Below are 18,469 nucleotides of genomic sequence, written 5' to 3' on the forward strand. Positions count from 1 at the left end.
AGACCGAGTAGAATGAGCTGTCACCGTGCTTGGAACAGGGAGATCAGCCTGTGAGTACAACTGAGAAATAGTCCTTAAGACCTAGGGATTGTAGTATTTGTATGAGAAGAGAGTGGTCAACAGTGTCAAAAGCAGCAGCGAGATCTAGAAGAATTAGTAGTGAGTAATGACCTTTAGCCTTGGCAGTGACCAGATCATTTACTACCTTAGTCAGTGCGGTCTCCATGGAGTGTCGGTAATGAAAGCCAGACTGAAGTGGCTCCAATAAGTTGTGAGTTAAAGTGTGTCAGGCGGGTGTAGACAAGTCTCTCAAGTAGCTTGGAGAGGCATGGGAGCTGGGAGATAAGACAGTAATTTGAGAGTGTGTTAGGGTCAGAATTTAGTTTTTTTTTTCAGAATGGGAGTAGTCACTGCATGCTTGAACAATGATGGAAAGATGCCAGTAGAGAGATTACAGATTTTAGTTCGGGTTGGATAAGCACATGAGACAGAGATTTACTGATTTGTGAGGGTATGGGATCTAGAGGAGAGGTAATAGAGTAGGAGGATGAGAAGAGTGTAGATACTTCATCGTCACTTGTGGGGTCAAATGAAGAGAATGTGCAGGAGGATTCAGGTAGGGAATTGAGCAGGTCATTAGCTGAGGAAGCGCATACCATTTCATTTTGGATCTTATCAATCTTGTCCTTGAAATAGGAAGCAAGATCTTGTGCACAGATAGTAGCAGGTGGCTTAGGTGAGGGAGGGGTAAGAAGCAGTTTAAATGTATTAAAAAGTCACTTGGGGTTAGAGGCTTGAGTAGAGATTAGAGATTGGAAATATGTTTGTTTGGCAGTGTGAGCAGTATGATAAGAGTTGTAGATAGTCTTACATGTGAAGAAGTCACTTGGAGTACCAGACTTTCACCACTGATGTTCTACTTTACGTGAGAGGTTTTGTAGATGCCTTGTTAAAGTAGAATGCCACGATTGACGTCTAAGTCTACACGGTGTGTGATGGGTAGCTGGAGCTACTTCATCAAGTGCTTTTACTAGAATCTGGTTTAGGTGTGGTGCAGCAGTCTCAGAAGAAGTGAATGTAGAAATTGGTGACAGTTTTGTTGTAGAGAGGTAGATAGTTGTTGAAAGTTAATAGCATTAATATTTCTGCGGGTTTTAGGAGGTTTGGTTGATTTCAGTGACATTGAGGTTGATGTAATGGAGGAGAATGTGCAGGTGATAAGGTTGTGATCTGAGAGAGGGAATTGTTTTGAGATTTTGATGAATTAAACAATATTAACTCTTGGTGACAGATACAGCAAATTATAATCACCTTGTTATGTATTTTATTGTTTAAAGAAACATCAATGAACCATTGCCTCATATAAAAATTACTCTGAAATCATTCCCAAAATAGAACATGAGCTGTTATCATATATAAATAATGAATGACAACATGTAAATAGCTCTGAGTAATTTAATTAAAGAACTGTCACCTCACCCTACTGTGCTCTCACATCTAGCTAAGCAGGTTTCTGCATACAGTACCATTCTGATGTAGAGCAATCATATCCGCATGCAAGTTTAATGTTTGTAGGAGGGATTTATGCTGTGTGTGGCTGTCTCCGAGTCATTAGCACAGGGAGAAATTGTAGGAAATCCGCATCTCAGCAGTTGTTTAATCACCATTTAAGAGCTAAATGTTTTACAATACTTGTTGTGTCCTCAGTTAAAACAACATGAAGCGGTAAGATTGTTGGAAATAGTTATTTTAAAGAAACATTCCCACATTCATGCTCTTAGCTTCACTTTTTCCTGCTACAGAAATAAATAAAAGCTAAAAACACGGACAGTATGTATGTTCCACATTTTCTAGTAATATAGTACAGTAAACCCCACCACCCTTCAACTAACTGAACATCTAGCTACTTCGCCTCAGGCTCTGTGTATTCCCTTGGGCCCAAAGTTTGGGAAAGAACACACTGAGTAGGGCTGGCACAATATGGTTTAATGTATAAAAATGGCTTAGTATAAAAACAGAGAAAAAAAAACTAAAAAGACCTAAATAGAAAATTTACAATAATGATTTTGTACAAAAAAAAGTGTCATAATAGCTGAACATGAATTAGATTAACGTTTTTGTTTTGTTTTTAAATAAGTTTAGTTTTTAAATGTATTTTCTAGTAAAAAAAATAAATTAAATAATTTAGCACAAAAGGATGTTAGCATTCTTTTTCTACCGGGTGGATGCAGTGCTAATATGCATGCAGTTAACCAATGTTTTTTTGTTCCGTGCATGAGTCTGAGTTGCATTGCACATGCGTCCCCATTGTCTGTGCACAGAGACACAGCACAGATTCGGAAGCAGGCTCTAAGAGTGCCCATCTACTAGGCGTTTAAACCTAGCGATTGAGCGATAACGACCGTCAACTGTCGTTATCGCTCAATCGCTTGGTAATCGGCCGCAAATCGGGCAGTAAAATGTTAAAAACGACCAGCGATGCGCGCGCCCGTTGGTCGTTTTGAACATCTATCATCGCCCGAACATGTTGGTCAACCTGACGACCGCTGTCAGGTTACCATGTTTGGGGATAATTGACCTGCATACATTGAACGTCTGAATGTTCAGTGTACGCACTTCACCCCTAGGGTGACGACAGCGCGATTACTATGTCGTAATCGTGCTGTAGTCCCCGCATCTAGTAGTGGATGGGCAGCATAAGAATTATAGTGGGCATATCTGGGGGTTCCAGAGCCAATGCGGGCGTGTTGTATAAAGCAGCTACATTCAATGACGTACAGCCGCTCACACAGGAGGCCATACGGAGAACTGCACCTGCCATTGAGCTGGAGTTTGATGGTTTGCCGATGGTGCATCTAAATACGCACATTAATTGACGAAAATGCACTGGCTTAAGATGCAGCAAGTGAGCGCCTCAGTGCTTTAAAAAAAACTCAGTTGCAGCATTAGCAGTAAGATGCAGCCGCATTTGCGCCTATCTCTGATCTGCCCATAAAAGGGCAATCCAATTAGTCGCTACAGACCCTCACATGCTAAACCTATGGTGTGAGAAGACAATGTGTAAGGTTTCTTCCCATAATCCGCTATGCGCACAGCGCATTCGTTTCCAGCAGAATCTCACGGCTCATTGAATTGCCCCTAAATATAATAATGCATACAGATCTAAAAATGTTTTTCATGAAAGCACTTTTCCTGATGTGACTGTTTAATTAGCTAAATAGATATACTGATTATAGGTATAAAACCTAGAATTCCCAAGCAAAATATTATAACTTACTCCTACAGAATTGGAGACCAACAAGCCACAAAGGTTGTTTCTGTTCCCTCGGTTTACAATGCAGGCTAGAGCAAGCTTGTAATGCAGAGAGGCAGTGTACCACATTCCTTTCACATTTAGTAATGCATTATTTACATTTTTCTGTTTCAACTGGTTTCCCCCCAAGCTTTTTTTGCAACTTCAATAGGCCACACTTGCCAATATCAGATGAAGTATAGCACTTAGCAATACTGAGGATACACAGCACAATCATATAGGCCAGAGAGTCAACAGGCTAAATTACAGGGCCAGATGACAGGACTCTGAGGAAGGAGTTAAGTTTTGTTATGAAATAAATGTACCTGTAAGGACAACAGGGGTGGTCCTTGGCAACCATAAGTGAGTTACAAGATGTTGTAGTTTTGGGCAACATGCCCCCATCCATGGGATTTTTCATTTTGCCCGTTTGTTTTCTTTCTCCAGCAAACCACTAGTTGTCCACACGAAACCAGTATTGTATTAATTTATTTCCTAGGGTCCCACCTCTAATTGCATTAATATTACCCACACTTTGGTGTGAGTTTGAGGATGCTACTGGTGGACTTCAGTACATTATTCAAAAAAGGGATAGGCAACATTTGGCACTACAGATGCTGTGAAACTACACCCCAGCATGCCCTGCCATAGTTTTTGCTGTAGGACATGCTAAATCTGTGGAAGGACATGTTGGGATGTGTAGTTCCATGGCAGCTGGAGTGCCATACTGACTAGGGATGTATTGTATTCCAGTAAACAGAGTAATATATCATTTTTGTGTGTGTGAATTATAAATAAACCGTGTTGGGTATAAGAAAGTGATTAAAACTGTGCGATAACCACTTATATTGTAATACCAGTAGTTGTCTGAGGGCCTGATTCAGTGCTGATATTTCCATAGTTCAGCAATGTTTTGCTACTGCACATGCGCAGAAAGTCTCTAAAACCCTTGCTGTGCACATACGAACCAATGTGTGTGTGATGCCGTTCAGAATTGTGTACAGAATCGATAACACTTGAAAAGAGGGTAACGATCCATCGGCATATCAGGGTGGAGACTGGGAGGTGACCTAAAGTGATTGCACAAAGGGGCTGTTATATGGGCGTGATACGAGATGCTTCAGAAGCCATGTTTAGTTGGATTAGAGGCGAATATCTAGAGTAGACCCTAGGCTACCACAAATGTCAATGATGCGACTGATGTTGTGTTAATGTTGGTGTGTTTACAGTTACACACTGCATCACAAATGTATAGAGACCATGCAGCCTGAAGGTGGGCATCTCACCATTTGTACACCCTATCGCACCATCCAGCACAAAAGGAAAGCAGATCTGTTATTTTGGTGTCTCCCACTGCAGTCCGCACCCCCATTCCCCCATAGTGATGCCACTGCCTAATCCTTAATCCTCCCCCTAGTGCAGGGATGGGGAACCTCAGTATAAGGCCCCCGGAATCATTTGGTCTGGCCCTCGGAGCTTTATTCTGCTAGCGTCATCTGGCTAGAAGGGTGCCTAGAATGACACCCTGCAGCCAGAATCTATGCAGCAGTGCTGCCTGGAGTGTCCTTAGGATGTTTCAGACAGTCACACCGCTGCCCTTACAGCTCCCCGGAGCATCCTCAGGATGGTCTGGGCATTGCTGTAATCACTGGCGATTGTGGCCACACCCCCTCTGACATCACTCGACTGGGGTACGGTCTGCAACTGGCCCGCAAATAATGTTATTTATATCAAAATGGGCCTCGGCGGAAATAAGGTTCCCTACCTCTGCAGTAGTGTCTAACCCTACCAGCCACACCACACAGCCTAACTCTCCCCCTAGTGGCTAAACCTAACGTCTCACAGCCTAGCTCCAATGTTAACATTTTGAGAATGACAGAATTTCACATGTCGACATTTCAGATATCAAGATTGTGAACATGTAATGACTACACGTTAGCTGAATGATCGATACCAGTGGGGGGAGAAGGAGAGATTACAGATTCTAGTTAAGGCTGTAATGAGCACAAGAGACAAGGTGGCTGATTCTGAATCGGAAGCATTCACAACCACATTTCTATGTGGCAGTGGATGTCTGCTTACTACATTATGGTAATACGAGAGTCGGCCTTTGTATAGTAAAAATTTGTGCAACTGCATGTGGAAGCCTACCCTGCTCACACTTCTGGCAATGACTGCCACAGCTGTCATCATTAGTAACGGGACTTACAGCAACCCCATGCTGGGTGCAAAAGACACGGCTGAAACAGACTCCATCTCCATCAGAATACTACAAATGAGCATGGAAGTTGGCCAACACACCCATGACTCCATCATGGGACAGAAGATTTCCATGCTATCAACGCTCAGTTACCACCCAGCTTTCGTTTAACAGATAACAGTATATTTACACAAGTGCAAGTCTTTAGAAGTGTAGATGTTGCTCATAGCAACCAATCAGATTCTAGCTGTTATCTTCTAGAAGGTGCTAGATAAATAGTAGAATCTGATTGGTTACTATGAGCAACATCTCAAATTCTGAAAACCCGCACTTTAGTAGTTTTGTCCGCTGACCAACAGATCACTCCGTACACACTAGCGATCTCTGTGTGCGGATACCTGAGTGGCGCCTGTACAGAAGACAATTTCTTTTTTGGTGCATGCTTTGTATACTGAAATCTTGTGAGATCCGTGCGCATTGCGATTTGCGAGCGACTCAGAAACATCCCCAAGGTAATCAAGTGACTTGTAAGGGTATGTAACTGAGTAACATGTAAAAGAATCAGAGGAGAAGATACAGTACTTCAATCTTTCTTTGTGGGATTAAATGATAAGGTTTTAAAAAAGGAATTGAGTAGGTTGTTGCTTGGAGAAGATGACGTCACTGGATTCAATATAAAATACTGATGTGTCCTCATACATCTAGCCTGAATACACCATGCGGTGTAAGACGCTTGGCGTCAGCGAGACGCCAGGCACCATACGAGACTGCCTGCACCAAGCGTCTTTTTCACACGGGCACCCATTCCCAGCTCCAATACTTTCTGGACTGCATCCACACTGTGGAATTCCCTCCCCTGTACAACAACACATAAGTGTTGCATGAAAACACATTTTTAGGAAAAGCACCAAATTCAGGAGGACCTGAAGACACAGCTAGACCATGCATATGTTTAATGAGGATGTACACTTATGTATCTGAGGAAAAGACGACACCATGTTACATAAATACATGTGCTGCATCATATAATTATGCTCATTTTATATGAACCGTACGTAGCGTGGAGCAGAAAAAAAATACTGTTCTTACTATATTTTAAACTACCATGGAAAGTCCTACTGAGGATTTTTTTTATTCTTTTGACATTGTTTACAGCAGAAGCTCCAAAACTATAAATACTCTCAACAAATCTATTTAAGAGGTGCATGCAATCAAAATAATGTATGATAGCAATTGACCCATCACCTATCTACAGTACAGTATAACAGTTTATAATTACAATTTTATCTACACATTACAGAGGTAACAAAACATGAAATTTGCACAATATATGTACAGTAAATTCTTATGCAAGTGGGTAGACTAGAGCCGTAACTAGACTTTTTGGTGCCCTGTGCCAGAGAGAGCATTGACTATCCCCCCCCCCATATTTTCTAAATAGGGACATAATATAGATTACCTGAAAAAGGGCCATGGCCTCATGGGGAAGTGCCAGGGAAGAGATAGGGGAGGCCAGGAAATGCTGGGGATAAAAGAAGAGGAAGCTAAGCTACAAGTAAGAATGATAATAAACAGGAAGTTGACAGGTCCAAACAGCGCCCCCTGCCCTGCGGTGCCCTGGGCCATGGCACTGGTCGCACTACCCTAGTTACGGCCCTGGGGTAGACCATAGATTTAATAGACAATAAAACAATATAATAGGGGTAGAATCTTCTGTTCCTCAGACTGGGAGTGTGACATCATATTTCAGTGGCACATTTTTTGCCCATATATGACATGGAGAAGCAGAAGGAGGAAGCTTCACAGGTAAGAAACTGCTGGCTGCTGCCCCTCCAACTCCTAGCGGGGCCTCTGCTGGGAACCATATGCCACTCATTCAGTGTCTTAGGTGCCCCGTAACCTTAGTGGCTGCCTAGGTTTGCCTACTGGTAATACATATATTGGATCTACCTTTGCTTTCAAGCAACAAAAACTTTATTTGCCAACACCAACAGACCTAGTATGCATTGACAACAAGAAATCTTTTTTTTTAGCTTTAAGTATTTAATTAGCGGCAAAATTGGCCGCGACAATCAGCCGATATTTCGAAAACCCCCCCCCAAAAACTGCTAACTTGCAGTTTTTCAACAAAAACTGGTGAAAAGTGTGAATTTTTTTTAAGCAAAATCCCTATTTTTGCCTAAAAATGTGGGGATTTATTTCAGAACCCTTTGGATACCCCCTAATGATAAATTTTGCAAAAAAAATAGGGATTTAGCATTTTTTTTCTCCTGGTCTGAGAGAAAAAAATCAGCAAAAATCGGCCTATATTATCGCCTGTAATTGAATCACACCCATTGACAGTGTTTTTTCCCAGAGAGAGGGCATGGGTCAGAATCTTTTGGTGAATCAGCAAATTGTCTTTCACTCATAAGAGCACCTGTTCTAGTAGGTAATGCTCAGCGGCACTATGGATAGTTTTTGGTATTATCAAGTATAAGGCATGAGACATACAGTAACACATGATAAAATAAGCTGCGTGATTCGCCTCTCTCTTGATCTCCTTTTTTCAGCTCTGCTAGTAGTATAAAAACAAAACTGCTAAGAGATTATCTAGATCATCATAAAACATATTCATAGTTCAAATGAACCAAGAACAATTGTGTTATTTGATGAAGATGGGTAACTAATTTTGTCAGACTGCAAAAACATATACTGTTGCTGCACTGGTAACGGTTATGAAACCGGATCGGCATATGTAAGTATTATGAAGGCTTAGACAGTTCTGAAACTGGAGCAGTATAATATACAGCACATAATGGGCATAGCTCTTATGTCACAGCTTTGCTCTCCTGCCACAGCAGTTCCATGCAGTCATCCATTGTGTATTAGACATCATACCCGTCACAGACCTGTCAAGGTGTCACTTGGTATGGGTGTATGGTGGACATGTCACCTGTTCCCCTTATCACAGCCCAGAACACATTGCACCCAAATTGACATCACAGCAAGCAATGAGCAGGACAGGGAAATCTAAGCTCAGTGGTAAACGCAGGATTTCTAGAGGGGGGTTTCCAAATGCTTGATATTAGAGTGTAGCCAGTCCATGAAGAGGGCATAATTACCACTTATCCAGCTTTAATATGCATCATACAAAGTATATTGTGTGTCATAATTCCAGCATATACAGGACCAGCAATCACAGTAAGCCATTATATGCGGCAGTAGGGCCATCCTGTCTGAGCGGAATGTTTTTATTGTAGATGTGGGCACTATTCCAAAGCATGGGAGCAAGTCCAGGAGTCTTGTAGCAGCAGAAGAACCTAGCACTGCCCTGGATATATATGTATATATTGGGCTCTATAGCAGCACATCCCTAACAGTGCATGTTTTCCAGATCTCCTAGTTGGTGCACAGGATATTTATTACTGACTGATGCATGTTAAAAGAACCCCAGGTGGTGCTAATTATGCCACACTAGTAAAATTCTATTACATTATTATTTCTATTGTGGTCATGGTGTGGACTGGTGTGGGCTGGGGTGGGGGGTTTCCAGGCAGATGGAAACCCCCCCTGCGTTTGCCTATGAGGCTCCACCAGTGTTCTTGTAAAATATAGTTTTATTACTCATGGATAAAGGAAGATCAGCATCCTTATGCATGTGTGAATTCCATGACATTTGATGTCTGGGGATGACTGTCCGGAGTAATTGCGGATGGATGGTAACCCTAGTTATGCAGAATACACTAATGGGGGGAAAAAAAATTCTTCTAAGAGTCATAATACATGTATACTTAGTGGTCAAATTATTATGACCACCAGGCAATATTATGCACAGTAACTATTTTGCAGATAATGCTGATGTATACAAGCAGAAGGGCGAAGGTATGCAGGGAAACTCATGAAATAATAACTAATCAACGCGATCTGACAGACTTTGAACGTGGAATGATTGTTGGCGCTTGCAACAGAGTTGTGAGCATTAGCAACATGGCTGCACTGGTGAATTGTCACAGGACGCCAGTTGTTAAAGCATACACAGAGTGGACCAGCAGACAAAAAACTAGGTCTGAGCGCAAGGCCTGTGGCTGTAAACGGCTACTGGATGCTTGAGCAGATCAGGGACGGGTAAGACTCGTTCACATCCACAGACGGGCAACAGTGCATCAAATTATGGATAATCTGTCTCAGGGACCAATTCAGATGGCCTCTCAACAAACCGTATGGCGCACATTGCATTGTATGGGTTACAGAAACAGAAGGCCTGTCCGTACGCCATTGCGATCTGCTGCAAACAGTGTAAAACACCTCCAGTTTGCCCAGGAACACAGAAATTGGACATTAATTGCTTGAAACCAGATCATGTGATCTGATGAATGATATTTTTATGACACCATGCAGATGGTAGGCTGAGGATATGATGATAACAGCATGAAAGCATAGATCTTCTGGCATCATCACAACTCTTCAGGCTGGCGGAGGCAATGTTATGGAATGGGGCATATTTCATGGGAGTGTCTGGGCACATTGAATTGTGTGTACAGTTAGTAGAATCTATGCCTAGAAGAATTAAAGCCATATTATGGGTAAAAGGTGGGCCAGCAAAGTGCTAACCCGGTTGTTGTAATAATTTGGTATACATACTTATCTCATACTTGCCGACATTTGACGTTTCCTCCCCGGGAGAAGGCCGGGGAGGAAAAGCAGGTGGGAGTTGTTGGGGGCGGAGCCGGACGGGTCGCATCATTAAGCCCATATTTAAATAAGGGGTGGGGCCAAATTATGCGATTCTCATAGCATTAGGTCACGCCCCCTACTCACGGACCCGCAAGAAAATACTCCTTATTCTGCCCAGGAAGTGGGCAGAATGCGGGAGACGTGTCTACCCTTCCAGGGGTGCAGGGGGTTACCCCAAAATCGGGAGCCTCCAGCGACTTTCGGAGGGTAGACATGTATGACTTATCTATTTGCATAGATACTATATTTGCTTTAGTACTAATTATAGAATTTATTCTAAAGAAGGGTCTTTGTTTATAAATCAAGAAAAAAAATCAGTCGGAGACTTTATTTTAATGTATGTAAGGGCCAAACATCCCCCTATTTGGACGCCCTTTAAGACATAATATACAGCTGCACAAAGTGAGAAACCAGGCCTCACAAGCATTAGCAGTTTCTAGAGTAGAGTAGTATTCCACACAAATAATGTAACCATCCACTCATAAGCTATTAGTAGCAATGATGAAGTAATGTTAATTGAATAATGGCTTCTTGCCCAGAACATTGGTATGACCCACAGTACCCTTGCCTGACAGCCATTTATATCTTTCTTTGACACCTTTTAGAACATAAAAGACAAATATGGAAGAGTGAAAAACCATTACAGAGGATGACCAGGTGGTAGTTAAAGAAAAAAAAATTTAAGCAAGCGACTTTCAAATTAAAGGTTTTACGTAAATATTTCAACATTTTCTTTCTTAGGGGTTTATTTATTGAGTTGAGAAAAGTCCTTTCTTCAGTGTTTTTAGCGGAACAAGGGTTAATCTCAAACTTTCCTCAATTTATAAACAGGTTAACTAGGCTGGCTGGGGCACACTACTGGGGAAATGGAAGGAAGCAGGACATATATGGCATACATATAAAGGAGAGGAGAAAAGAGAATAGGTAGCTGCTGCACGTCCTACCCACATAGACTCTGGTCTGCACAACCAAGATTGAAAAGGTGGTCTATTCTGAGTGTGGAAAAACACACTGTGATGCTGGTAGTTGTACAAGATTGCAGTGCATTGCTGCTGGTTGGGAATTAAAAAGTGTAAAATTCATTTACATTTGCTGGACTCCGAAACACAGGTACATTTCCGTGAGTCCAAGAAATATGTTCTGGAGTCACAGACTATATGATGGGCTATTTCACACATGCCGGTTTTCACAGGCCACCAAAAAAAACGGGTATTTTTTGCCGTGTACTATTTCTAATGAAGTATGTAAATAAATGGGTCCTTTCAGACGGCATGGTCGCCGTGTTACAGCCAGGACTTTTCACTGAAATGGACGGCTGCTGTCCACGGTTTCAATGTTAAAGATTGGGGAAAAAAACATACACATGGCAAAAGCATCACACATGGCACTACACCGTTGTCTGTGAAAGGAAAATATCCACTGGAAAAAAACAACCCAGGTTTTTGCTGGCCGGTGTGGGTAATAGAGATGCCTGCAGTTCAATGTACTGTATACTTGTCTACTTTTGAAAAAACATTTCAGGGAGCCTGTGAAAGCAACACCTACGAGCGTGGCAGTAAAGTGGACTGTACTGCTACATCTGAGAGGCGTGTCATAAAAGTGACTTACATCCAAATGTAAACGAGCCCCAAAGCAGTTTAGTAACATTTACTTGTTGATGAAAACGCAGGGAAATGATACCAATCATCCCATTTGAATGTATATATCTCTAGGTTTTTTTTTTATATAACTACATATTGGGGGTAAGGTGCAATCAGGGAATCAGGGAGATTGCTACTATTTCAGGGAGTGTCCCTGACAATCAGGGAGAGAGTTGGCAAGTATGCTGTATATCACTGTTATTATTGTATTTAGTTTGTGTGGAGGAGGTGGGCAATATAACCCCTGGAAAGAGATGATGATCCCTGACCTGGTGTGTAAATAAGAATGATTACAATAAACAGGCACTAGTACAACTGATATATGGCACCATACACAGACTCGCAGTGATCTGAGAAGAAGCTGGTCACTCCTCGGCTGTGATCATACTCTCTGCTTTCCTTTTCACATACATTATGCATTCTGACAAACTCCCATTCATGCAGCTTTTTCCCGTTTCACTGCTAGAGAGATGGGAACCGCTTCCAAGACACAAAGTTAGCCTCAAAACATCGGATCAAAGGAATTGGTCGCGGATAAACATCAGAGCACCAGCGATAAATGGCAAAACCGTAAACCTTGAACCATTGATGGACATCCCTAAGGCAGACTCTTTTCTTCCAGAATTTCCACCAAACCACCCCATTTTTATGGTGCTTGCTATGCTTTATGCATGCTGTTATATTGTTAACTTTTGCCTTTCAGATGAGGCGCAACCAGCAGAAAGCACAGCAGTTGGCAAATATATATTTGGAACATATGTTGATCAGAAGCACTCTCAGTCACCAAAAGATGTTTGTGACTGTCATATCACCCTAGCGGGAGTCCTAAGCATTATCCTAATGGAGATCGGTGCTAAGCTAACAAAGGGGGAGGGTCTCTGATGCTGGGCTGTGCATCAGTGTACGGCTGCCTAAATCTGTGACCTTTACTTTATTGTCATTAAAGTGATGTCAACGAAAAACCAAGCAGCACTATACCACGTAATAAGACAGGCAGCAATTAACACTACTATTAAAATAATAATATAAAAAAAATCCATCATAATAACAAGTCAGGATTATTACAACCATTTAACATACACACTGCAGTAGGAAAAAAAACCGGTTGTGCGACCATTTTGTAACAGAACGCACAGCTCTAAAATGCCTATATGATGGCAATTTCTCAAAGAGCGCATGGTTTGGATGGCTGAGTTCTGCTAAAATGCATCTAAATTTCTTCAGGAGCCTCTTTTCATCTCCTGGGTGCGTGGTAGCACAACTCCAATAATTCTACTAGCCGTCCCAACCACCCGATCCAGCGCCCTACGTTCAGCCACAGTACAATTCCTGTACCAAACAATCCTGTAAGTCAGGATACTTTCCACAATACTACGATAAAAATGTAAAAAGGGTCCCCCTACTCACACATGCTGATCTTAAACGGCACATTAAAAAAGGCGTTGATGTGCCTTCTTAGTCAAAATGGCGGCGTTCAAAAGATTATGTCAGAGTATCAGAAATAAAAAACCCCAACAATTTAAGAGACACCCAAACAGACAGGGGCCTCTATAGGAACACTACGTTTCCTGAAATCAACAATCATTTCCTTTGTTTTTATCATGTTTGAGTGAAGCGATGAAAACTGCTTACTCTTAAACATTCTAGCAACTTCAGCTCTATAAGCAAGTTCATCCCCGTTAGTTATCAGACCACAGATGGTGATATCATGGATGAACAATGAATACAGAGCTGGCATCAAGACACACCCCTGAGGGACTCCAACATTAAGCACCTTTGAAGTAAATCTCCCCTGCTTGACCACCTGAGGTCTATCAGATAAAAAGTTTAACAGCCATCTGCAAGTAAAACCATTTAAACCCATCCCAAATAGCTTAGCAATCAGAGCAGAATGTACAATAGTATTAAATGCTGAGCTAATGTCTACAAATAAAATGATTGCGTAGGTATCCCTAACTTCTAAATGAGACTGCACTTGGTGCAAAACAGCTAAGACAGCATCATCGGTTGAGCGGTTTGCCCTAAAGGCAAATTGCCAGGGATCAAAGCCCACTACAAAATGTGACTTCCCATGGTTCAATAGAAAACACCTTTAACGCCATTTACTGTCTCTGTCTTTATTTATTAGTTTAGTTGGACAATCTGGGGTAGTGTAAAATATCAGCCCCATTAAGTTTTAAGAGGTGAGTAATAGCACACTCAAAGTGGCTAGTGGGTACCTTTATACTGGACAATGTAGGTCTATACATGAACATTGGAAACGTGACAAGAAATGGGCAGGCTAAAGGTGCCCACACACATACCGATGTCCTCACGATACGATTTTATGGCCAATTTCCTCATGAACTTTCACGGGAGCTCCCTTGTCATCGTGATCACGATTTGGAGTTAAAAATGTCCAATCTGACTAAAGATCTATCTTGCAGCCAATGCATTGTATCCCAGATTGGCTAATCTGCCCTGCAGCACGGCAGATCAGAAGATACGATGTACGAGGAGCGGGGACACGCATCGGCATCGTGCTCGTGAGTATAAACTCACGATTTGTACTTTTTTTACCCGATTCGTCGAAATCGGCCAGATCGTGTAAAATGTCGCTATATGTGTGGGCACCTTAAGATTAATTCTTTGCTCACTAGGAGTATCCCATTAGGCTATGTACTGCTGTAATTGCCTACTAAGCACTGGGGTAGATTTACTGTTACTTATATAATAACCCAATTAAAGACAATTGGGGCTGTTTAAATGGCAACTCCGCATAAAAGAACGTAATCAGTTTGGGTAGTTTTTCCTATTATACTTCCCATATCACCTGCATTAGGTAATCTCACTCCTGAGTCTGCCAAACACCTTATCTCGGCCTAGTTCCAACATTCATAACTCATTGTCCAGGCATCAGTCATATGTGAAATCATAATGTGATGTACACCTTCTACATATTTATGTATATAGCAGATTTTTCTTTTGTTTCTTTTGTAGCCCAACTTCTCCTTTAATCACATGCAAAGCTACTAAGTGTTTGTCTACAGCAGGGATGGGGAACCTTAGGCCCGGGGGCCATATAAGGCCCTCAAATTATTTGGTCTGGCCCTCTGAGCTTTTTTATTGCTAGCCTCATTTTGCTAGCAGGGTACCTAGAATGGCACCCTGCAGCCAATATCTATGCAGCAGAGCTGCCTGGAGTATTCTTAAGACACTTCAGACGGTCACACCACAGCCGTTACAGCTCCCCGGAGCATCCTCAGGATGCTCCAGGCATTGCTGTAATCACCGGTCATTGTGGACCCGCCCCTGTATGATACCACACTGGGGGCGTAGCCTATACCAGGCCCGCAAATAATGTTATATATATCAAAATGGCCCTCGGCAGAAAAAGGTTCCCCACCCCTGGTCTACAGTTATGTCCAAAATACAATGTTATGAAATACATCACATATATTCACACACACTGCTTGTGTCTGGAGTAAAAGGGCAGCTGTGCTCAATAGCTTCTGTTTTTACTATGTATTTTCCCATTGAGACCCCATACAATCCCTTCTTATGGTCTAATCAATAAAAATTATTTAGTTATAATTAGTGCATGGTGGATATGTTCTAACAAACAGAAATGTCCAGAATGTTGCTATGATGTGGCCTGTATAAATATAGCAGATCAATAAATGTTGGCCTGGCATGAGACATGTTTCTGTACAGTAACTTTCAGTCAGCAAGTAGCCGCAGCACAAATATCACACCACCATTCTTACCCCTAGTGATCCCTACTACAGTATCTAGTACCTGTGGTATCTGTATGCACTGAAAGTGCAATCGTATTATATGACTACATTTGAGTGATGTGTTCAAACTATATTCTCCTCATGCCACATGTGGGTGCAATGTTTCACCCATTTCACCAGCAGAATTTACCTTTACTGCTCCCAAGTCCTACCCCAACCACACTACACAGTATACTTAACTGACTCATCATCCCAGCTCTATTCATAGACTAATAATTCTGTGTAATGCTAAAGAAATGACAGTGTGGAACGGGGAACCAAAGGCAGAAGTAGAAAATATGCTGTTCTGTTTAAACTCGATTTATGCAAAACTGTTGCTGCAAATTTGCTCATCCTTACAGATGACTATTAGGACAGAAAAAGGGCATTCCCCGCTCATAGCTCTCCTTCACTGCTTTGTAAATAAATGACTGAAATATAACCGCATCTACGGAAATATCTGAGTGTAGCTCAAATTTAAGTTGCAATCTTAGCTATTAAATTTGTGTTGGTACTAATCTAACAGAAGGGAACTCCCTGTGTTGTAGCACAAACTATATGTTCTCCCACAGCTTGTAATGATAAAAGTCATACCTCTTCTGGCAGGCTGATTACCAGTCCATGGTCTGCTGGCCCAACTAGTACTTGCAGGAAGTACTCACTGCATGCAGCCAGCACTGCCCGATGGGCTCGAAACTCCTTTCCTTCCACTACTAAAGTGACATCACAGAGAATGTCCTGTTTCCACTGGTCATTGAGGCACTGTAGAATATTAGTACAATGCACAGTTGACTCATACACGTACATGGGCGATTCAGTCTTGTCATCTGCAGACATTCCGTTCAGACCCTGAAAAATACAACAAAACAAAAATACTGTGAGCAAAAAAAATTTTTTTTATCTATTAACAGTGCTTCCAGGTTGGGAGCAAAACAGATGTGTAATCAGACAATCCCTAAATGACAAATGATGGGGTTGAGAGCTCCCAGCTGTCATTAGTCAGGAAAGCGAGTGAAGGGAGAAGGATTGCCACACTTCTGTGTATTGGAAACACAGTGCAAAAAATATAATAATGATTTTGTAGGAACAAAATAACCATGTATAGCAAGGCACGTCCCTTAAAATGCTTCTGGTCAGCCTCTTATTCCATTCTAATATTCTCAAAGGTACAGCAGTATATAGTGCTGAACATTTGGTGTGTTTTGATCAGGGATGTGCAGAAAAGGTAGACAGGGGAGGCAGTGCCTCATCTGCCATACACTTTTTACTCCAGAGTTTTGACTATAAAAATTATTAGAATAATACAAAGCAGATATTTATATTATTTTCTTTACTTTTTTTAAATAATTTTTATAGTCAAAACTCTGAGGTATACTGAACAAAATATAAAAAGATCAACAGCGCTCCAAACAGCAGGTGGCAAATCTTATACCGGAGTGGTCTCAAACACACTCCTATAACAAAGCAATTAAAAAAACATACAGGTATAGTCCTTGCACCAAAGAGTAGGGGTATAGATGATTAGCGAATGTCAATTCACACAATTTTCCACCATTCAATATTTCCTTCTCAAGGTTAGAATACATGAAGTTCTCTCTTGATTCACTGCGGTCTTCTCTTATTAGGGGACAATGCACCCCAATTAGTCCAATAAATACTAGAAGTATATAAAAAAGAAGAAAGCTCCTCAGAGTGAAATACTGTATTATTTATTTATTAAAAAAATCCAAAAGCTATATATATATATATTTATTATATATAAAATGAAGCAATACACCATACATAAACATGCAAGGCAGTGTACCATATAGTTGGGGTGTAGTTTCCAAACACTCAGAATAGCATATAAATAAAAGTCTGGTATATGCAGAAATATACTGCGGTATGACAGGAAAGGCTCTGCCTCACCTGACCACACATCACTGCCATATATGTTACTAAACATGGAGACTAGTAATGACCTTCATAGAGGTAGTTCTGGAAACAACCCAGGGCGTTAATATTATTCTGAAATGCTGTACTCATCACTTGGTCTCAATAAGTATCAGTTACTGCTACAAATACAGACAGTGTAATTTTGCAATCTGATGCACAGCTCACTCGGAATCGGTATGTAATGCCGGCTGACTAAACGCCGACGCTGGAAGCTCGAACCGTCGGGATCACGACTGGGGCTGGTAAGTACCCTAACCATCCTCCCTTCCCCCCTAACCTTCCCTTAGTGGTGCCTAACCCTAACCTCCCCCCGGTGGTGCCTAACCCTAACACCCTCCTCCCCGCACCCTAAACCTAACCCTCCCGGGGTGGTGCCTAAGTCTAAGTCTCCCCGGGGGTTCCCTAACCTAACCCTCTCCCCCTACGGCTAAGCGCTAACACTGTCTGGTTTACCTTCGTTCGGGAAGCAGTCTGTCTAGATTCCGGCGTCGAGATCTAGACGGGCGTCAGGATTTCAACGCCTGTCTTTAGTCCTGCGCCAGGATTTAGACGCCGGGGTTTAGTCAGATGGTTTCCCGGCTGTCGGCATTTTGACCGCAACCCGTTTGCTCAGTATCAATCAGTGCAAGAAAACGCTGCCAGTAAGAATACTATGAATTACTATGCACTGCTAAAAATAATGATTTCCACTGCTAATCTAAACACTCATGATACTGTAAACTGCTTCTTTTGGAAACAGAATATATTTGTACGCTATTTGTTGGCAAATACTTCCCTGTACACCATTAGCTACCTACTGCAAAGTGATGCAATGAGGACATTTTGAAATGGTTCCTGATAATCTGACCACTATTTGGCACTGTAGTAATAATAATAATACATAATTTTTATGTATATATTCTCATGATTAGATGCTGTAGTTCTAATAGTA

The 18,469-nt window shown here is 41.7% G+C and overlaps 1 protein-coding gene across 3 annotated transcripts in view; it reads right to left on the reverse strand.

Annotated features, from left to right (window-relative positions):
• The window catches only part of BACH2 (BACH transcriptional regulator 2), a 344,951-nt gene that overhangs the window by 101,453 nt on the left and 225,029 nt on the right, over positions 1-18,469 (reverse strand). For all 3 annotated transcript variants that reach the window (XM_088470806.1, XM_088470825.1, XM_088470814.1), the window contains one exon: positions 16,198-16,452. In XM_088470806.1, the coding sequence (XP_088326932.1) occupies positions 16,198-16,452 (255 nt within the window). The remainder of the gene's footprint in view (positions 1-16,197; positions 16,453-18,469) is intronic.

This window comes from Taudactylus pleione, unplaced genomic scaffold (genome assembly GCF_031769625.1).
Source record: "Taudactylus pleione unplaced genomic scaffold, aTauple2 ptg000015l, whole genome shotgun sequence".
Lineage (NCBI taxonomy): Eukaryota > Metazoa > Chordata > Amphibia > Anura > Myobatrachidae > Taudactylus > Taudactylus pleione.